Source organism: Plasmodium gallinaceum (assembly GCF_900005855.1).
Source record: "Plasmodium gallinaceum strain 8A genome assembly, contig: PGAL8A_v1_108, whole genome shotgun sequence".
Taxonomy (NCBI): Eukaryota; Apicomplexa; class Aconoidasida; order Haemosporida; family Plasmodiidae; genus Plasmodium; species Plasmodium gallinaceum.
The window spans coordinates 220,892-244,138 of record NW_021628228.1 but is presented as its reverse complement, the minus strand read 5'-3'; the positions used below and the strand labels follow the sequence as shown (position 1 = coordinate 244,138).

Genomic DNA, 23,247 nt, shown 5'->3' with positions numbered 1-23,247 from the left:
TAAAAAAAAAAAAAAAAAAAAAAAAAAAAAAGAAAAAAATATATTAGTATTGTTAAAAAAAAAAATATTTAAAATGTTTTTCTCTGTCTATTTTTTTTTTTTCTTTTTCTTTTATTATTAAATATTAAAAAGAAAATTACGGTATTATTTTTGATATAAATAAAATATTTCCATTTTCACGAATATATCTTATAACATTAATGAGTAATTGTAAAACATAAAACATGAAATATAAAAAAGTAAAAATTAAAGAAATATTCATTTTAATAATTTTAAAATAGGCTATATATAAAATCATAATTGAAAAATTAAATTTTTATATCATTCTAAAATATATAGAGCAAAAAAATACTTCTAATTATATGTGTAATATTATTTTAAATATGAAATTTTTAGAGTATTGAACCAATTGTTATTAATTAAAAATTTAATTTTTGTCATTTAATATAATTTTCAAATTTTAATTTTTCATTAAACATTATATATTGCATTAATATATAATTTAATTAAAAAGAATGAAAAGGAATTAGCATTACATTTAACAAATAAAAAAAAATTAAAATTACATAAATGAATTTTTTTTCATGAATTAAAAAAAAAAACAATTAAAAAAGATATTAAATAAGATTATATACATGAAAAAATATTTTTTACAAAATAATTTTTTTTTTTCATTAATTCCTTAGTATATTAAAAATAAACAGCAATTATATGGAAAATTTATAAGTAAACTATGCAAATTTAGTAAAAAAAAAAATATAAAATAATAAAGGATACTTAAAAAAAATAGAAATAAATAATGTATAAAACACAAAACAATAATGTAGAAGAAAAAGACATAATAAAAACATAATCAGAATGTAAATGAAATATTTTATAATCATAATTGCTTCCAATAACAAAATTCATAATATGATTATAATTAACTGGCAAATAGGAAGTTAAAAGCAAAGAATTTGTAACGAAATATAATCCCATTAACTCAGAAATCAGTAATATCCACATATTAGAAAATAATTTAAAGTAAGATGAAAAGTAAGTAGATATTTGAATGATTTGTTGTAGAAACTTTTTCATATTTATCGCTACAATATATGAAATATATATTAATGAAATATATGGTGCATATATTATTGCAAGATTATATTTTACATTAAAAAATAAGCATATCTTTTCTATAATTTTTGAAAATGGATCTCTTATGTAGATTCTTATAAATATAACATTCATGGTTGACATAATTACTTTATAAATAACAGTTAAAAACATAAATGAATTTAAACATACATTAATTCTACCTAAGAGGCAATTTTTATTTTTTTGAATTTCAAATTTTCTACTTAAAATAGCATTTAACGAATAATACATACTTGTATTTGTATAGATAATATTTTCCATTTCTTTTTTTAGTTTATTGTAATTTTCTATATTCTCTATTTTTCTTATTTGATCATTTGTTTTGTATAAAATATCATCTTCATCTATACATTTATTATATTTTCCTTTTTTTGTTTTTTCTTTATCTTCCATAACAATATTTTTTTTATTTATATATATTTCATCTACATATTTATTAGACCCAATTTCATTATATTCATCAAATTTTATTCTATCTAATTTATTTAATGGAATATTTATATTTTTTAAAAATAAATTTTTAGGTATTGAATCATTTGTATTTTTTATGTCTTTTCTTTTTTTTTTCTTTATTTTATTCATTTTTTCTGTTATTAATAGACTATATTTATAGCTTGATGCAATATTTAAAGAATTAAATTTTGTTAATAAAATTTCATGGTTATCAATATTGCTTTGATCTAAATTTTCAGTATTATTTTCTGTTATTAAAAAAGGACAACTACTAGATCTTTTTAACTTGGTAACATTCTTTTTATTTATATTTTTGTAAAAATAATTAATTGCGGTTGACTCATGATCACTGAAATTACTATTTTTTTTTTTTTTTTTACACTCATCTAAAAAATTAAAATTTACACGGCTACTGTTTTTACATAGACTAAAATTTTTATTTTTTTCTTGGTATAGATTAGTATCATAATTTTTATTATTTCTATCATTTAAAAAATTATTATTTTTTAATTGGCATATATCTTTTAATTTATTTGTAATATTTAAAAGAAGTGATACTTTCTTTAAAGAAAATTTCTTTTTACTATTACTGTAATTTATAATTTCTTTATTTATTTTTTTTTCTTCTTTTATACTATTATTATTATTATTATTATTATTATAAGAATTTTTGGTATCATATAAAAAATTTTTTGAGTCAATATCTAGGTTGCTTTGAAGTCTTTCCAATTCTTTTTTTTTAAACATATAATTTGTTAAATTAATTAAAATTCTTTCTTCAATATTGTATATTTGTATTTGAATTTTTGGTATACGTAAAAAATAGATAAAAGTTATAATATAATCATATATAAAATATATAGATGTTATTCCAGCAACTATTGAATTTGTTGTTACTCCTAATGCACATATATTTATTAAAAACTCTCTTATTACAAGCTTGTGAAAAATCATAAAATAATTAATTATCATAAAAAATAAAATATTTATAATATTATAAATTTTATTAAGATACATATGAATTCCATTTTCTTTTTTCTTTTTATATTTACTATTAAACTCTCTGAAATAACTAACACATTTATATTGTTTTTCAAATAAGAAAAAGACATTTCTATTAAAAATTTTGTTTTGATTTTTTTTATCATTATTTTTATATAATAAATATTTTCTAATATTTACACTATTATCATCTGCAATAACATAATTGTAATTTTTCTTATATATTACATTTTTCAGTTCACCTAAGCTTAACCAAAGAAGAGATAAAAAAATGATACTCCTAAAAAAAAAATGTTTTTTCGTTTTTTTGATTATTGCATTTTGCTCCTCATTTACAAAACTAATTTTTGTATAATATGTTTTTAGTAATTTAATATGTGAATGAGAGTTAAATTCTGGTGATAAAATTTCTTTATAATTATTTGAATCGAAAATCGTGTTGATAAATTCTACTGGTATTATTAAATATAACAACAATACTAATATACATATATCTATATGCCAAATATATATAATTATAATATTAGAAACAATATTTGATAACTCAAATATAAAAAGTGAAAATATAGACATACACACTAAAAAAGTTATAAAAAAAATACTTTTATTAAATTTATTTGAATGATTTAAAATGTCTAAATACTTCATAAGATAATAAATGGATACTTTATAAAATATTATGTGTACTAAAATCATAATTATTATTTCATACAATAATTTGAAATTCATTTTATTTATAAAAAAAAAAAAAAAAAAGGAAAGTAAATAACATGTTCTATAAATTCTAAATAATATACATAATTTAATTAAAATAATTTTATTGATAAATTAACTGTTTATATAGATTTTTTTTTTTTTTTTTTTTAAGTTACATATTTCAAATAGTATGTCTTATATATGGAAAAAAAAATTATATAGAAGAATGTTTACAAGGATAAAATTACTTTTCGATTTAATTGTTTTACAAAAAAGATATAAAAAAAAAATGTTTATATATATAAATATAGAGAGATGGTGAAAGATAGTGATGGTTAGCATAAGAGAAAAAAAAAAAAAAAAAAATTTTATTTAAATGGTCTTTTTCGAATTAAAAAAAAAAATGAATTCATATTTAACGGATTCACACATATATTTACATATTAATGATTTTATACCTAATTTTCTTATTTTTACATTGTTTCTTTTATTAGATTCAGATATATTTTTTTCTTATGTTCCTTTTTTAATTTATTTTTATAAACTATTATGCTTTTACAATACAATGAATTTAAAAATTTTTTTTTTCTTTATCATTTTCAATAAATTTTCATTAAGCTTAAAAATCTTAATCAAATATCTACTGTTTTTAACACACATATTTTTTATGAAGTCCTAAGAAGGTATAAAAAGTTTTTTGCATTTATATATAATTAATTAAAAAAATTGATTTATATTTATTTTTGGTATTTTAATTTAAATAATAATTAGCTAATTACTATTTGAGTATATTAAAAAAAAAAACATAATAAAATAATATATATATTGCATGAGGAGTTCTCACAATTTTCATTCTTGATGTTTTTTCTATTATTTTTTATATTTAAAAACGATGTAATTTTTTTTAACAAATATTAATCTCTGTTTAAGTAAAATTAAAAAATATATATTAAAAGAAGAAAAAAATTTATAAAAATTAAGAACCCTATAATTAAATGAAAAATACAACTGTAAATTACATGAAAATATAATGTAAAATTATTTAATCAAAATAAATAATGATTCGTATTTACATAAATAAATGTACTTATAAAAATATGAATAAATGAAAATCTGCAAAATGAAATGTTTTAATACTCCAAAGTTCATATAAAAATCAAGTTTTCAAAATTATGATAAAAACAACAAAAAAAAAAAAAATAAAATAAAATAGTAAAAATAAGAAAACACAAAATAAGGTATATTTAATAAAAATATGCTTTCAAAATTAAAAAAAAATAAAAAGGCAAGGCGTTTTTTCTAAAAAGAGTTAAAGATTTTAATGAAATAATTTGATATTCTTGAATTTTTTTTTTTTTTTTTTTTTTTTTAAATTCAAATCATACATAAACATATTTGAAATTATTTTACTATAACTTTTTTTTTTCTTTTAATGGAAATATTATTAAGTAAAAATATTCATTTATTCTTATTTGAATTTTTTTTCAGTTAATATTAAAAAAACAGGAAAAATTAACTTTTTTATTGCATATATTATTTTTAATTCTAAAAGAATAATGTGTGAAAATTGAAAAAAATATATGATCAAATAATTAAATTGAAATATAATATAAAGTAAAATAAAAGGAAAAACTTAAAAACAATTTAAATAAGTTGTATTAATAAATTTTTAATTAACATATATTATAGGAAAAAAAAAGATATATATTTAAATATGGTTAAAAAAAAATATATATATATATATATACAAGAAAATACACAATAAAAATTAAAATATATATTTAATCTAAATAATTAAAAAAATAAATAAAAAATAAAACAGATAATGGGTAATTCTCAAGGTGGCATGAATTCTCCTTATGGATTTTTGGGTAATTGTTTATATATAAAATAATAATAAAAAAATAAAATAAATTTATATAATAGTATTACTTAATAGAATTATACATAAGATAAAAAAATAAATTTTTTTAAAAATTTAATAAAAAATATTAAATATAAAAAACCTTTTTATAGTAGATCATTATAAAAAAAAAATGTGATGCAATCAATATATATATATATATATAAATTTTTTTGTTATAGGAAAGAAGGATGATAAAGATAAAGGAAAAGATAAAGAAAAGAAGAAATTAGAAAGTTCTCCTCCATCTCATATAGGAAAAAGGAAAAAAAAAAATAAAGGGAATTCAGGACATTCTAAATTACCAAATGTAACACCAAATACAAAATGCAGATTAAAATTACTAAAATTGGAAAGAATAAAAGATTATTTATTGTTAGAAGAAGAATATATAACAAATCAAGAGCAAATAAAAACAACTGATGATAAAAATTATGTAAAATTAAAAATAGATGACTTAAGAGGATCTCCTATGAGTGTTGGAACATTAGAGGAAATGATAGATGAAAATCATGGTATCATTGCTACTTCAGTTGGTCCAGAATATTATGTAAACATTTTATCATTTGTTGATAAAGATTTATTAGAACCTGGTTGCTCTGTTTTATTAAATAATAAAACCAATAGTGTAGTAGGAATATTATTAGATGAAGTAGATCCATTAGTATCTGTTATGAAAGTAGAAAAAGCTCCTTTGGAGTCTTATGCTGATATTGGTGGATTAGAATCTCAAATTCAAGAAATAAAAGAGGCAGTTGAATTACCATTAACTCATCCCGAACTTTATGAAGATATTGGTATTAAACCACCTAAGGGAGTAATTTTGTATGGTCCTCCAGGTACCGGAAAAACTTTATTGGCTAAAGCAGTGGCTAATGAAACATCAGCGACGTTTTTAAGAGTTGTTGGATCGGAATTAATACAAAAATATTTAGGAGATGGACCAAAATTAGTTAGAGAAATGTTCAAAGTTGCAGAAGATCATGCACCATCCATTGTTTTTATTGATGAAATTGATGCAGTTGGTACAAAAAGATATGAAGCAACTAGCGGAGGGGAAAGAGAAATTCAAAGAACTATGTTGGAATTACTAAATCAATTAGATGGATTTGATTCAAGGGGGGATGTTAAAGTTATTATGGCTACCAACAGAATTGATTCTTTAGATCCAGCTTTAATTAGACCAGGAAGAATTGATAGAAAAATACAATTACCTAATCCGGATACCAAAACTAAAAGGAGAATATTTCAAATTCATACTAGTAAAATGACTATGTCTCCAGATGTAGATTTAGAAGAATTTGTTATGTCAAAAGATGAATTGTCGGGTGCTGACATTAAGGCAATATGTACTGAAGCAGGATTGTTAGCTCTTAGAGAAAGGAGGATGAAAATTACGCAAGTAGATTTGCGTAAAGCTAGAGATAAAGCTTTATTTCAAAAAAAAGGAAACATACCAGAAGGTTTATACTTGTAATAATAAGCAACATATATATAGTATATTGATGTATATTAATATAACAAATAATTTTGAAATTCCATTAAATAACAATTACATACAAAAAAAAAAAAAAAAAAATAAAATAAAATAAATAAATAAATGCAAATATATATATATATATATATATATATATATATGAGTTGTAAATTTTTTTGTGAACTTTTTTATACTTATATCTTTTATAAAAAGGAAAATTTTTAAATAAATTTTTACACAACATATATTAACTTATTTTGTCATTAAAAATTAATAAAATAGAGAATAATAATATATTCTTACATGAGGAAAAGGAAAAGGAAAAGGAAAAGGATTTAAATAAGATTATAAAAATTTTAAACATAAATATGTTTTATGTGTAATATTAGAATAATTTAAATTTATCCTCATTATGAAGAAAAACATTACATGAAAAAATTTTTTTTATTTCCTAAAATATTTTTACTTTTATTTTATTTAATTTTTACAAGATTTTAAGTGATCCTTTTCCTTGTAAAAAAAAAAAAAAAAAAAAAATATATGGATGTTAAATAAATATTACAAATGTTCTTAGTAATAATTAAATTTAATTTTTTTAAAATTTAAGATACTTTGGTGGTAATTCTGCTTTATTTTCAAGAAACTCCTTGACTTTATTATAAAGAATTTTGGTTTGGTTAAAACTAATTAGCATCAGTTGTCCTCCTAAACAATAATTTATATATATGTAGTTGTGAGAGTAAAAATATAAAAATTTAAATATATATAAGAAATGCATAGTTTTAGTAACTTGGTAAAAAATAGTAAAGTATAGCTAGAATTTCATCAGGATTAAATATATTCTATAAAAAAAAAAATAAGTAAAAATAATTTTTAATTAATCATATTTTAAGGTGTTATATTCATCAAAAATTGATCAATTATGAAAATATCATTATTTGCTATTAGTGTCTATATATTTTTATTAATTTGCTTAATTCATTTGTAGTTTTTCTATTAATTTTTATATTATTTCTTTTTATTATATTCCTATATACATGTTTTATATGTTTTTAATTAAAATTTTTAATATATAACCATGTCTGGTTTTCTAAATTTTTTCAGCTTGTCGTAATATTCTCTTAAGACAAAAATAAAATTATACAAGAAATAATCTGCCTATATTAAGTATTATTAGTAATTATAACATTATATGAAAAAATAATTTATTTTTATTCTATTTTTTCTTTAAACCAAGAGAATATTTTCATGCGTGAAGAATATTAAAGTATAGCAAATTCTGCTCAATAAAAATACAAACAAAATTTAACTTCATTTAAAAAGTTATAATTTACAAATATATATATTTTTTATATAATAATTACTTGTTCAAAACTTTCCACATTATATTTACTTTATTTTTGAATAAAGAAGGATTAACTATTCTAAAAATGCCTTCATTATCCATTTTTATTTCATTATTAGCATTTCTAGTAAAGTAGAATATTTTTTATATATAAACATTATATGTAATATATATATATAAATATGCATAAAATTGCTTTTTTTTTTTACTTTGAAAGAAAAATATTGAATAATTCTAAATATTTTTCTGTGTTCCTTTTACTAATATTTTCACTCTTTCCTTTATCTTCTTCATAATACTTATTTTCTTCAATAACTCTCTTAATTATACTCTATAAAATTTGCACAAAAAAATATCAAAATATAGAAAATTATAATTTCATTATTTTTGTTTTTTTACCTGTTGTCTAATATATTTATATTCATCTTCATTTTCACCATTATAATAATAACTAAAATGAAAATCTGTTTCATTTTCGGAAGAATGAATTATTATCCCATACACCATTTTGTGTTAAAAAAAAAATAAAAAACAAAGTGGTTGAAAAAAAGTAATTATAAAAATACAATTAATATGAAAATGCACATATATAAATATATTAAATATGAGTAATACTAATAATAATATATTGTATCAGTTCAAATTAACTTTTTTGTGAGGATTTTTTATTTGATTTATGCTTACTTTAATATACTAATAAACATAATAAATTTTTTTTTTTTTTTTTCTTTTTTTTTTTTTTTTTTTTAAATTTGTTAACAAAATGAATATAAAATAGTAATTTTAAATTTTAGTAATAATGATTTATCGAAAGGAAAGTTGATAAATTTCAATTTTGTAGTTAATAGTTTTTTCAAATTTTTTTTTTTTTTTTTTTAAATTATAGATAATAAAGGAAAAAAAAAAAAAAATCAATTAAAAACATAACAGTAAAACAAGTATTAATTCTATTTAACTTAGGAAATTATTTGTTATAATAATTATATAGGAAAAAATCTGAGAAAATAAATATATATTTTTATACACAATTTTATTAAAATCCTTTTGTATAAGTTAGACCTATTGCTAATTTTTAAAATAATATTATTATAAAGGGTTTATTATACATTTAAGAAAAATATTTAATAACATATTTATGAAAAACAATAACTAAAATAAACAACAAAATATTTTGGAAAAAAAGAAATTATTATATTTATTTGAATACGATATAATAAAAATACATTAAATTACGAATGGATTAATCATCTAAATTGAATTAAAATATTTTTCATATATAATGTAAAATTTTTATTAAATAATGCACAATTTTTTAAATAATATATGTTTAGAAGTATATGTGATGTAAAGAGCACATATATTTATATATGGATAATTTTTTTTTTATGGGGAATTAGAGAAAACTAACAAAAATATTATGACCATTAAGGGGTTAATACGATTTATAAACAAGAAAATTCCTAATACCATTAAAAAAATAGATGATATAAAAAGTTTTAAGGGTAAAAAATTTATAATTGATGGAACGTTTTTTATTTATAAGTTTATGTATGTTGCTTGGAAGCATATACTAAATGATAAAAATCGTGAGAATAAATATAAAAATAATGAAATAGCTACCCATATATTAATAAGACAGTATATTATTAAGAAAAGCATAGAATTATTAAAGAATCAACATGAATATTTTAAGTCATTAAAAATTAATACACTTTACATAATTGAAGATATTGGTGCTAGATCTGAGTTACAACCTATTGATTACAAGTGTAAAAAACATGTATGGAAAGAAAGAGATTTAATCAGAAAAAAAAAAAATTTATTTGATATTTTAAATATAGATGCATCAAAAAAATGTAATTCCAAAAATACAGAAAGCTTAAATGATAATACCTTAAATAATTGCCATATTAAAAAAAATATTAATATGAATAAATTTTTGAATGATAAAAAGAGTAATATATGCAACGTTTGTGAAAAGAAGAACTTAAAAAAATGCAAAATGGAGATTGTTGTAGACGAAGATGGTGTTCATGATTTATTTAAAAAAAATATATTTATAAAAATTAATTCTAAAACAGCTAATGATATTTATAATTATTTATTATTGGAAAAAATTCCAATTTTTATTACAAAAAATGATGCAGAAAAGGAGTGTGCAATTCAATGTTCTCATGAAAAGGACATTGTAGTGTCAGATGACACTGATGCATTAGCTTTTGGAGCTCCTAATTTAATTAGATTCATAACTAATAAAAAAAAAAGACATATTATTAATAAAGAAGAGTTATTAAGTGAATTAAATATAAATTATGAACAGTTCATAGACTTTTGTATTTTATCAGGTTGTGATTATAGTGCAAAAATACCTGGGATTGGTCCTGTAAAAGCACATGAAATTATAAAAAAATATAAAACAATAGAAACATTTTTAGAATCTAAAGCATTTAATAAATACAAAAATTCCAAGCTATTTAATGAAAAACTAAATGGAATATCTATGTCATTAAATGATTACATTATAAATGAATTTACTTATGAACAAGCAAGAAAAGTATTTTTTAATTCTTATTAAAGTTTTTAAATAATTATAAATTTATGTTATTTGTAAATGTTATTTTTTTAATTTCATATTTATTTTAAAAACACTTTTCATTTAAAGTTATTTATCATTAATCTCAAAATAATACTTACAATACCATATTTATTATTTTTTTATTTTTCAATAATTATATTGAAGCAACAGAATTCTTGATATATACCTTAATATTTGTTGATTCTATTTTCATCTTTTGCAATTTTTAGTGTTTACAAAATTTACTATTGAGTAATATGTATAGGTTATCATAATAATCTATATTCATAAATAAAAATAACATCTGTGCTTGTTTATAAAAATATAGGAATTTAACTAAAAAAAAAAATAAAAAATTTGAATACATAAATTTTTATTTTTTTGAATAGGATTATTAATAGTTTTGCTTATAGCATTAGAAGCATTATGCATATATTTTGTATTTTTTTTTTAATTTATTGGAATTTTCAGGATATTTTATATATATATATATATATATGTTGTTTTGTATTCTTTGCTTCTCTATGTTATTATTTATAAAAGGTTATGGTAACCCATTAGTATATTTAAATATTTTGCTTTTTATAAAAAAAATACATTTTTGTTTAAATTATTAAAATTAAGTATCATTGTTTTTTTTTAGAATAAAAAAAAAAAAAAAATGAATATAAAACAGAAATTTAAAAACATTATCTATAGTTTTTAATAAAAAAAAAAAAAAAAAAAAATAATTTTTTAATACGGATTTAAAAACTTAAATAAAAAATATAAACGAATAAAAAAATAAAGAACAAAAGTTAAAATAAGTATTTACATAAATAAAAAATATTAAATACTATTTAATTAACAAAATTACTTTAATAAATTGAGCTAGATGATTTTATTTTAATGCTTTTCTTTTATTTTAAAAATATATTACATAAGTATATATTCTTGAAGAGTGTAATATTTTAAAAATAACAATTTAAACTAAACAATATATTTAAAAATAATTGTAATTTTGTGTCAGAATAAAAAGAAATAGTAACTAAATAAAAAACAATATAAAGAAAAAAGTAAAATAAAAAAAAAAAAAAAAGATGAAAAAAAAAAAAAAACATGAATATAAATGTGAAAATTTATGTTAAAAATAGAATATAAAAAAGTTAACAAAACATTGATCAAATATACATTTTTCTTTTTTTTAAATCAATTTTAAATTAAATATATTCAATTATTTAAACAACTATTACAATACCAATCATTATCTATATCAGGAGGATTATCAATTGAATATTTACAACAAATCCAATGATACCATTTTTCACATTTATCACATCCAATCCAGTTTAAGCCATCAGCTGGTGATCCATCACTTAATTCTTCATAATAACATTTGCATATTGGACAATATATTTGTTCATCTTCTTTGTTTTCGTTATTTTTTTTTACATCTTTTTTTTCTTCTTTTGTATTTTCACTCATTTTCAGATTTTCGTTTTTAATTTTTTTTGTCTTTTCTATTTCATTTTTATCTTTCTTAATTAATTCATTAATACCATTAATATGTTCTATAATGACGTCAAATTGATTTTCTTTACCTGTTTCACCAACGTTGTTATTTAATTGTATTATTTTTTTTTCATTAGCTGCATTAAAATCATTTCCATTACCATATAAATCATCAATACTTTTATTTTTATTTTTTTTCTCTTTTTCTTTCTCTTTTTCCTTCTCTTTTTTTTTATTTTTTCTCTCTAATTTTAAGTTACTATTATTATATTTAATGGATGTATAAGAATCTTTTAATGAATTATTTTTTAAAATATCTCTGTCATCTTCATGAAGTATATATATTTTTCTCTTATCTTCTAAATAACTATATTTGTCTTTTTTATCTACCATTATATTTTGTTTATTTTTTATATCATCAAGTTCTGTGTTAGTATGGTTATTAAAATTGCTACAAGTTAAACTTTCAGAATTAATTGCATTATTATAATTTTCTTCAAATTTTTTCTTAAGTTGCATAAAACTATTCTGAATTATATTATTAATATATGCATTACTTTTGCAATTAAAAAAGGAAACATTTTGAAAAGATTTCAGTTCTTCTGTTTCATTCTCTGATAAAACAGAAACGGCACTTTCGGTTAAATTATCATCAATGAATACAAGATCCCCCTTAATTTTGCGGTTTGAATTCATTGATGGGTACTTAGAATAGTCTGATTCTTGATTTAACGTATTGATTTTGTCAGAAGACATAAAATTATCTATTTCTTTATGGATGTAATTTGAATTATTACTTTCACTTTTAATTTTATATGGTATATTTTTTAATGAATCTAATAGATTTTTTGAGTTTTCGCCAGCTACTAATTTTAAATCCTTATGAACAATTTGGTTATTATAATAATCTGTATATTTTTTGTCTTCAACATTATTTTTTAAGAAAAATTTTCTTTTGTTCTCTAAATTATATTTGTTACATTTATAACTTCTTTTTAATTCATTAGAAGCCATATTCGTATTCTTTTTAATCATATTTGATTGCGTTTTTTCAAAAATATTAGTTGATAGATAATCGTCTATTTTAATTGGCTTCATTAAGAAATTGGTATATTTTTTATTCAGATAATTAAAAATATAAGTTCCCAGTAGAAAATTATACAAATGGTTAAATGGAAAGTGTAAAAAATTTTCGAAGAAAAATAATTTATTTGTATTAATAAAATTTAACAAGCTATTTTTTTTACAGTACTGAAAAGTATGTTTAAAGCAATATGCTTTTTTTGGATTATAAATATCAACTCTTCCGAAAAAATTATCCATTTTACAACCAAGCAAAATTCCACAAGATATGTGAAAAGAAATATCACAATCAGTGTTACTACATGTAAGAACAATTCCATGTCTTATCCTGCAGTAACTACATATTTTTTTATTGCATCCCGCTTTTATCTCATTAATATTATTTTTTTTTGAATAAGCAGTATTTACATACTCTAAACATTTGGGATGAACAAATATTAATTCTTTTTTTACTTTATCTTCAAAACAATTTAAAAATCCATCTAATCTAGGACAATAGGAACAAAATCCTATTTTTTTTTTTACCTTAAAATATTCACATCTAGGACAGATAAATTGATTTTCATCATCCTTTTTATTTGAATTGTCGTTCATAATATTTAAATGAGTTCTTTTTTTATTTACACCCATTTTATTTGGTTTATTATCACTTTTTTCATTGGTATTTTTAACTTCGTTATTATCATTTTTATTTGTACATTGCACTATTTTCTCAATATTTTCTTCGTTTACATCTTTAATTTCTGTAATGTTTTTTTCACAGATAGGTTTTTCATTAGTTTCATCTATAATTATATGATTTATTCCTTTATTATCATATTCTTCAATACAATTTTTATGAATTTCCTCATTATTCCTTTTATTTATCATATTTATATCATCTTTTTTAATTATATTAATATATTTTTTATTTGTAGAATTTTCATCCTTTTTATTCATAAGTTTTAAATTCTTTTTATTTTTATGAAGTAAGTCATTCTTGTTAAAAATAGTAATTTCGTTTTTTTTTATTTTTTTCTTACTCATAAAAGGATTATTTTTATAATTCTCTTTTTTTATTATTTTATCTCTGCAAGGAGAAATATTCATATCTATTTTATTTATTGAAAAGTTATATTTATTTATTTTAATCTCTTTTTTTATTTCATATATTTTATCATTATTTTCACTACTTTTATTATTAATAATGTCAAAAGAATTTAAATTACTATTTTTATTCGTACAATTATTAGTATCAACAAAATCAATTTTGTCTTTTCTCTTGTATTTAGTTGGTCTTCCAACCTTATTATTATATATGAAATTATTTAATTTACCACGTTCATAATCATTATTTAATGTATCCTCTATGTCATCATTTAAATAGTTTTTTACTATATCTATATTCATTCTATGACAGCAAAAGTAGCATATGTATACATTACACACAGAACATTTTTTTAGAACACTTAATGATCCTAGTCTCCTTTCTTTTTTTATTTCAAAATTATCTTTTTTATTTGATGAGTAACATATTTTTCTTAATTTACTGGTTTGAATATTTGTATCTGTATTTTCTAATGGGATTAAACTATCTTGATTGTTTTTTTTTTTTTCTTCTTTATTTGTTTCACAATATGTTGCCTTCGATAAACATACACTACAAAACATTAGATTTTTATTGTTTAAAAGTGAGAGAAATTTATTAAAAAACATAAAAAAGGTATCGTCATTATCAATACTAGATATATTCGATGGATACTTCTCCAATATGAGCTCTGATAATTTTCTTAATTGATAATCATTAAAATAAGGGTATAACAGTAAAATATTTTCAAAATTCTTTAGTTTTTTGTATTTATCACTTAAAATACTACTGTTAAATTCTTGTATGTCTTTTTGCATATTTAAGAAATCATAAGTTAACAACTTCAGTAGTGAATCTTCATCTAATAGGTTTTCATTATAAATATTTTTAAAATTACTAATACTTATTATATTGTTACATTTTATATTACTTATTTTATTTATACTGTCTATATCAAATATATCAATTGGTATATTTTTTTCTTTGTTTTTTTCTTCTAATTCTAAGAAGATTTTACCTTCTTCATCATCAAATTTTCTTTTATTAGTAGTTTTAATTTGATCATCATTAGTATTTTTTATGTCTTCATTTATAATTTTATTTTCAATGTTAAAATTTATATTACTTTCTTCCTCTTTTTTTTTTTCTACATTATTATTTTTAATATCTCCAATCATATTATCCTTTTTAATTTCATCCATTTCACAAATTTCTAATGCATTATTAAAAGATTCATTTCCTTCTTTTGAAAAATTATGATCATATTTTAGACATAATTCATTAAAATCATTAATAATACCAAAATTACTTTTTATATTTTCATTAAATTTATTATAATTAAAATAGATGAAATTTTCAAATATAGATAAGGATGATAATGAGAGCAAATTGAATAATTTTAAGTCACTTATTTTTAAATAAGATTGTAATATATATGCATCAAAAATTTTTGCAATATTTAGTTTGTCTTCTAATTTATTTTTATTATATTCTTTTTCACGAAGAATTTGATATTTTCTTAATATCTCTGTTGGCGCTTTTTTTTGAGAATGATTAGAACAAAATAAAACTAATTTATTAAATTCATTATACTCAATTAAATATTTATTTGATGAGGTAGCACAAGAAATATGATAATATTTGTAACAGTCTGAAATATTACATTTTATTATTCCTGTATTATTTGTTCTTAAGCATAAAGAACATTTATATTTTGTTTTTTCTTCTTTATTGCTTATTTCGATTTTATCACTTATTATGCAATTACTAATTAAGGCACATCGTATATGACACCACTCATTTTTTTTGTTAGTTCTTTTAATTGGTCCTCCTCCTAAATAAAAAGCATCAAATTCACAAATGCAACATGTTGGAATTTTAAAAATGAAAGAAAAATTTTTGTTAAAATTATATTTTAGATATAATATATTTTTTTTTAATCCATTATCGTTTGATGGAAAATTATAATTAATTAAATTGTATTCTTCATTATTTGGTTCAATCAAATTATTTTCTATTATTTTGTTCTTTTCAAGATTCTTTACATTTTTTTCATCTAGCTTATTAGGCTCTAAAATATCATTTGATGTTATATTATTTTTATAATTAATAGTTTTATTATCATTAATACTATAATTATTATTATTATTATTAAAATTAATATTGTTATTATCATTATTATTAAAATTAATATTGTTATTATCATTAATACTGTTGTTATCATTAATACTGATGATATCATTAATACTATTATTATTATTATTATTATCATTAGTATTATTAATATTATTATTATCATTAGTATCATTAATATTGTTATTATTGTTATTATTATTATTATTACTATTTTCATTATTATCATTATTATTACTATTTTCATTATTATCATTATTATTCGTATTAACATTATTATCATTATTATTCGTATTATCATTATTATCATTATTATTCGTATTATCATTATTATCATTATTATTTACATTATTATAGTTATTATTATTAACATTATTATTATTATTGTTATCATTAACATTACAATTATTATTATTAACATTATTATTATTATTGTTATCATTAACATTATAATTATTATTATTATTATTATTGTTATCATTAACATTATTATTATTATTATTATTATTATTATTATTATTATTACTATTATTATTATTATTATTATTATTATTATTATTATTATTATTATTATTATTATTATTATTATTATTATTATTATTATTATTATTATTATTATTATTATTTATATTATCATTTTTTGAATTATTTTTATTCGTCATGCTAAGTAATCTGTTTTTATTAAACTTAGTACTTCCTAATGGTCTCCCCCTTTTTCTTACTACTACATTATTATTATTATCCTTCATTATACTATGAAATAGTTTTTTTTTTAACTTTTTTTTTTTTTTTTCTTCTTTTTTCGAGGCTCTACTTTGAAATATTTTTTTATCTCTTTTTCTTTTATTATATTTTTCTTCTCCTTCTCTCTTTTTATCTTCTACCTTTTCTTCATTGTCTTCACTTTCTTCAGAAATTTCGTTAACACAATATGATTCTTGACGAAATAATTTAAAATTTTCGTTTAAAAATTTATTTTCTTTATTTTCATCATCTATTTTATTAATTACAATAGAATTAAAAAAATCCTTATATTTATATTTATCAGTATTCTTAAGAACAACATTTTCAAAAAAATCATGTGCATCTTTTATATCTAAGTTATAGGTTTCCTTGTAATGATTAACATCTTTATCAATATCGAATAATAATAAAATAGATTTATATTTATAATTACATTTAGAAATATTATTTACAATTATCTCTTCTGGAGGGTTATATGACAATAATTCATTTTTAATATCATTTAGTAAATTATCACATGGAAATTCATTACATGACTTAACTAAAAAATCAATATCTTTTTTTTTTCTAGGTCCACTTAATAGTCTAATAATTTTAAAAGCACTAGAATCTTCAATAAATAAAATCTGATTTCTTAGGTAAGAACATAATGGACATATCCATTGTTCTTCTTCCGAATTTTTTCCATTTTCACTATTTTCTTTATTCTGAATTTTTATTTTATCCATATTGTTATTTAAATTATTTTTATTTACATTATTTAACACATTTGTATTTTTTTCTCCTTTGTTATTATTTATGCTTTTATAATTTGTTTCATTTTTTGAATATTTGAAATCTTCTTTTTCTATATTACTATTAGTTTCATTTAAACTAAGGTGATTTACTTCCTTTGTATTTTTTACATCTTGACTAGATTCCTTTTTGCATGATGACATATTATTATTACTGTTATTTTCTTTTTCATTATTACTGTTACTTAATAATACATTTATATTATTATATTCAAATTGCTGATGAGTATTTTCATTTATATTACTTTTTTTTAAAGATTCGATATTATTAAGTGAAGTATTAGTATCTTTCACAGAATTTGTAGTTGTATTAAAACTGTTATTAAATGAATTTACATTAATGAAGTTATCTGATAATAAAGATTCAATAATATTTATATTTTTATTTTTTGAAATATGATTAACCTTTTCACAATTTTTGTTTGTCGTTTCTGATTCACTTTTATCTTCCTTCTTTGAATTTTTTTTAACCAAATTATAATTCTTAATATTTTTAAATCCAGTACAAAAAAAGTGCATTGGAGTATAACAACAGTCACAAAATATTATAGGATTTTCTTCCCAATCTTCTCCAAGACTACAAATGTTACATAAAGCTTTTTCTGTCCAACTATTTGGTAATTGAAAGCTATTATTAACTATAATTCTTAACTTCAATAAATCTACAATTTGCTTCGATAATGTATATGTATGTTTTGTGTTTAATTTATTTTTTAGATATTCATTAATATAAAAATTAATCATTTTATCCTCTATAGAATACCAATATTTATATGGTTTTTTTTTTTCGTTTTTTATATTATCTAATAATTTTTTTATAATTTTTTTTTGCTCCTTTATATTATATACATAACGGGAAAATAAAACGCATATTTCTTTATTAATGCTTTTTATATTTCTTAAATTTTTTATATTTGTTTTATATATGTTTTCTGTATTATTTAAACATAGCACATCCTTTAAAATATCATTATTTACTTTATTTTTATTCTCCTTATTTTTATTTTCATCGTCTGAAATCATGTTTTCTTCATATACATTAATATTTCTATTAGTATTCTTTATACTATCTTCATTTAATCCTTCTAGTATATTGTTTCCCAAAATATTTTTTTCCATTTCATTATTACAACTATTAATATCTTTATTATTACTCAAATTCATTTGATTATTTAATGAGAGTGATTTCATTAGTTTGGATATTTTTGTATTTCTTTTTATAATTTTCCTTTTGCAGTTTTTATTTTTATTAAAATTTATACAATATAAATGATTCTTTCTTGTAATAGAATTGCTATTATTATAATTTACATTCAAAATATCTCTTCTATATTTGTCTAAATTTATATTAGTCAGCACGTATTCAAAATAAACATTAGACTTATATTGATTTTTTTGCAAAGAAAAAATAGAACTATTAAAAGGAACAATTGCATTGCTAGGAACTGTAAATTTAAAATGTTTTAAATAATGAAATTTATAAAATGTACTTTTTTTTTTTAAAATCGATTTTTTGTTGTTTAATGATTCTTTTTTATTTTCCGTAGTAATATTTTGTTCTCTTTTCATATCATTATTCTTATATTCATTAATTAAAATAATTTTATTATTATTTGTAACTTCTTCTTCTTTTATATCATCTTCTTTATTACTATAAAAATCTTTTGTATCATTTTTTATATGAGGTTCCACATTTGTTATGGACTTATGGTTACTTTCACATTTATTAATATCATAACTTTTTTTTTCTTCATTAATATATTTTTCATTCGATGTATTATCACAAAAACTTTCCTTTGTTAATTCTTTTTTTGAATTTTCCTCTGTTATATCGTTTATCATAATATTATTGAATATTTTTGTTGGTTTTTCTTCATATTCATTTATATTCTCTACATTAGTATAATCAATTTTTTCACTTTCTTTTTTTAATTCTTTTGTTTCCACTTTACTTGCAACTATATCCTCTTTATCTTCATTTACTTCTTCTGATTTCTTGTTGTATAGTTCTAAATTATCACTGTTATTATTAATGTTATGTTTTTCCAAATTTAATTTATCGAGACATCGGTTTAAGTGAGTATTATCTTTTTTATTCTTTATAGTTTCTTCACTTTCAATTATTTCTCTTTTCTTTTTTTTTAATTTCCCATTATCTATTTTATCGTTCATTAAATGCTTTTTACCCTCTTTTGAATTTTTGCATGCCAATTTCTTATTTAAATTTTTTATATGAATATATTTTGACTTTTCATTATTTTTATTTAGATTTTTTATTTTATATAAATGACTTTTGTTTTTTTGTTTATCCCAATAAGGCAAAATATTTCCTAGTATTATTGGTAATGAATTGTAATTCTTCAGTTCATCCAAAATAGAATTATAGCATTTTTCCTTTTCTTCTATGGACATTTTAGAATTTAAAATATTTTTTTTATCACCAAAAGTTATCTCCGTTAATAATCTGGCTAATTTTTCTTTTTCATATATATCTTCTGAATTGCATGATTTTTTTTTTTTTTCTTCATTTTTTTTTTTAAAATTATAAGTTTTGGGAATATATATTGAAATATGTAAACCATTAGGTATTGGTTTATTTTGTATATAGGGAAGTTTACCAACACCATCGTATTTTTTATTCAAAAATGGATTAAAAAAGTTATTATCTTGCTTAGAATTTTTATTTAACTTTTTGTATTTATCTATATGGTATTTTATATTTTCATCATTTGTATTATTTTTTTTAATTTTTATGTCATTATTTCTTTTCATATTAATCTTGTCATTTTTTAATATACAATCATTATCATCTAATATATTTTCATAACTATGTACTTCATTGAAATTTGGATAACTTTTTCTATTATATATATAATTGTGTGTTGTTAGCTGCTTATCAAATAAACCATTTTTATAATCATTACATGCACTATTCAGACTTATTGGATTATGCATGAAATATTTTTGGGAATATTTATCACATGCATTTTTATCTAAGAAAACGTTATTATTATAACTGAAGTCATTAGTATAATAATTTTCCATATTAATCATATTCTTATCACATAAATTAGAACTTTTATAAATATTATTAATTTTATTTGTACTATTATACTGATCAAGATTAACCATTTTATTAGAATACAAATTATTTAAATCATTCATTGAATTTACATTTACATTTATATCATCATTCAACTTATTATCAAGGTCATTTTTCACAGTTATATAATTATTGCTTATATGAACTTTGTTGAAAGAATTATTATAGCAATTATTAAAAAGGTTGTAAGTACTATTAAAACTATTAACATCATTATTCATACCTTCATAATTATTATTTGCACCATACAGGTTATTTAAATTACAGCTAAATTGATTTTTAATATTCTCTTCTATTTCACTATTCATAATATTTGCATTATCAACGTTTATTGAATTTACTTCTTTATTTGGTTTACTTATAATATTTGATTCATTATTAAAAATATTTGAATCATTCTTTAAATTGCTCACATTATAACTAAACAAATTTGGATTATCATTAAAAATATTTATATCATTATTTACATCAGTGATATTACTGCTTATTTTATTTTTATTACTGTTTAATTCATTTGCATTATTATTTGAATCACCTCCAAGTTTATTTTCAGTATTATTTGATTCATTAAATTCACTGCTACATATTTTGTTATTTTTTTGTTCTTTATTAGTATCTACATTATTTGTAGTGTCAATGTTTGAATGAGCATTATCTATACTTTTAAGTTTAGGTGAATTATTATCGAAATTTTTATAACTATCATTTAATACATTGTAACTCATAAATGTGTTATCATTTAAATTATCATTGAAAAAATTATAATACTTTATATTATTAATATTATCTGAATTATTAATGTCACATATATTCATAAAATTATTTTTAAAATTGTTGGTGTTATTTAAATAATCAAAATATTCCATGTTATTAAAGTTACTATCTTTAAAATTTTCAGAATTTTCAAATATATTACTATTGACATATCTGTTTTTTAATAAAAAATTTTCATTATTATTAATACCAAAAAAATTAGAATCCTTGTTCATGCTAAATTTATAATTTTTTTGTTGATTTCTTAAGTTTATGTGATGTAAGGTATTCAATAATAATTCGTTTTTTGCCATAGGCATAAATTCAATTATACTTTTTTTTTCATCAAATATTATTGGTTTATCATTTTTTATGTTTTTTTGTAATTCATTTGTATTATAACTATTAATATCATCTATTATTTGTTCTTTTTTTATTCTTTCGTTTTTTATATCTCGTTGAAAAAATTTACTAATTTCATTTTTACTATCTTCTATATTTCTAAAAATTAAATTTTTATTTTGAGAAAAATAATCAGAAATATTTGAAATATTTTTCTCATTTTGATTTAATTTTATTTTCACTGAACTTTTGTAACAATTTATGTTCTGAAATAATTTCTTATTTATTTTCTTCTTCTTTATTTTATTGCATATGTAATCTGTGCATCTTATATGATCTTCAAAAGCAGAAATTAATCTTTTATCAAAATTTGAAAAATATTGACTTTCAATATTAGCCCAAAATTGATGATCATCTGGACTTTCATTTTTTATATTTCCATCTCTGTATATATTAACGTCATTATTTCTTCTATAATTTGTTCTTCCTCTATCCATCATAAAAATACATATTCATACATATACATATACATATAAATGTAAATATATATATACATATATATATATATATATAAATATATATATATATATATATATATATATTTAAAAAAAAAAAAAAAAAAAAAAAAGAATCAAAGTGTCAATGCATTAAAAATATTTAAATATATTTATAAATTATTTTTTTTTTTGATTTTTTAAATTAAAAAAAAAAAAAAAAGTCTTGTTTATTTTAAATGCTTACATTTTTATTATACAAAGTAAAGAACTAAAATATATATTATAATTTCAAAATATTTCAAATAAAAATAATTAAAACTAATGATGTATTTATAAAAAAAAAATAAAATTCTAAAATTTAAAAATCTCTATACACACAAATGATAAATAAATTTTAAAATTTTTGAAGTTATCTTTTGTTATATTTAAAAATAAAAATATTAAAATATTAAATTTTTCATTTCATGCACAATATTTTTTTTTTTTTATTACATATGCAATACTAGTACATAAAAATATAAATTTTAAAACAAAAAAAAAAAAAAAAGAAAAAAATTTATGTACATGCATAAAAAAACGAGGATTAAAATATTAGCTACTCTCTCCTTACAGTTTTATTTCCTGTATAAATCAAAAAGTTAAATATATATTAT

General features: G+C 18.4%; 5 protein-coding genes across 5 annotated transcripts; 2 read left to right on the top strand and 3 right to left on the bottom strand.

The window, feature by feature from the left end:
• Window positions 1–777: 777 nt before the first annotated feature.
• On the bottom strand, window positions 778–3,321 carry PGAL8A_00384600 (conserved Plasmodium membrane protein, unknown function; the record flags this gene model as incomplete). Its single annotated transcript, XM_028670185.1, has 1 exon — window positions 778–3,321. The coding sequence occupies one exon, from the start codon at window positions 3,319–3,321 to the stop codon at window positions 778–780; it is 2,544 nt and encodes an 847-aa protein (XP_028526963.1).
• Window positions 3,322–5,113: 1,792 nt separating this feature from the next.
• Window positions 5,114–6,668, top strand: RPT2 (26S protease regulatory subunit 4, putative; the record flags this gene model as incomplete). The annotated part of the gene is made up of 2 exons (XM_028670184.1): window positions 5,114–5,159; window positions 5,374–6,668. The coding sequence occupies 2 exons, from the start codon at window positions 5,114–5,116 to the stop codon at window positions 6,666–6,668; spliced, it is 1,341 nt and encodes a 446-aa protein (XP_028526962.1).
• A 494-nt stretch (window positions 6,669–7,162) lies between these two features.
• On the bottom strand, window positions 7,163–8,520 carry PGAL8A_00384400 (conserved Plasmodium protein, unknown function; the record flags this gene model as incomplete). Its single annotated transcript, XM_028670183.1, has 8 exons — window positions 7,163–7,178; window positions 7,280–7,373; window positions 7,459–7,510; window positions 7,746–7,826; window positions 7,902–7,947; window positions 8,033–8,137; window positions 8,223–8,344; window positions 8,413–8,520. The coding sequence occupies 8 exons, from the start codon at window positions 8,518–8,520 to the stop codon at window positions 7,163–7,165; spliced, it is 624 nt and encodes a 207-aa protein (XP_028526961.1).
• Window positions 8,521–9,430: 910 nt separating this feature from the next.
• On the top strand, window positions 9,431–10,588 carry PGAL8A_00384300 (endonuclease, putative; the record flags this gene model as incomplete). Its single annotated transcript, XM_028670182.1, has 1 exon — window positions 9,431–10,588. One exon carries the CDS (start codon window positions 9,431–9,433, stop codon window positions 10,586–10,588), a length of 1,158 nt encoding a protein of 385 aa, XP_028526960.1.
• Window positions 10,589–11,797: 1,209 nt separating this feature from the next.
• On the bottom strand, window positions 11,798–22,597 carry PGAL8A_00384200 (conserved Plasmodium protein, unknown function; the record flags this gene model as incomplete). Its single annotated transcript, XM_028670181.1, has 1 exon — window positions 11,798–22,597. The coding sequence occupies one exon, from the start codon at window positions 22,595–22,597 to the stop codon at window positions 11,798–11,800; it is 10,800 nt and encodes a 3,599-aa protein (XP_028526959.1).
• Window positions 22,598–23,247: the final 650 nt, after the last annotated feature.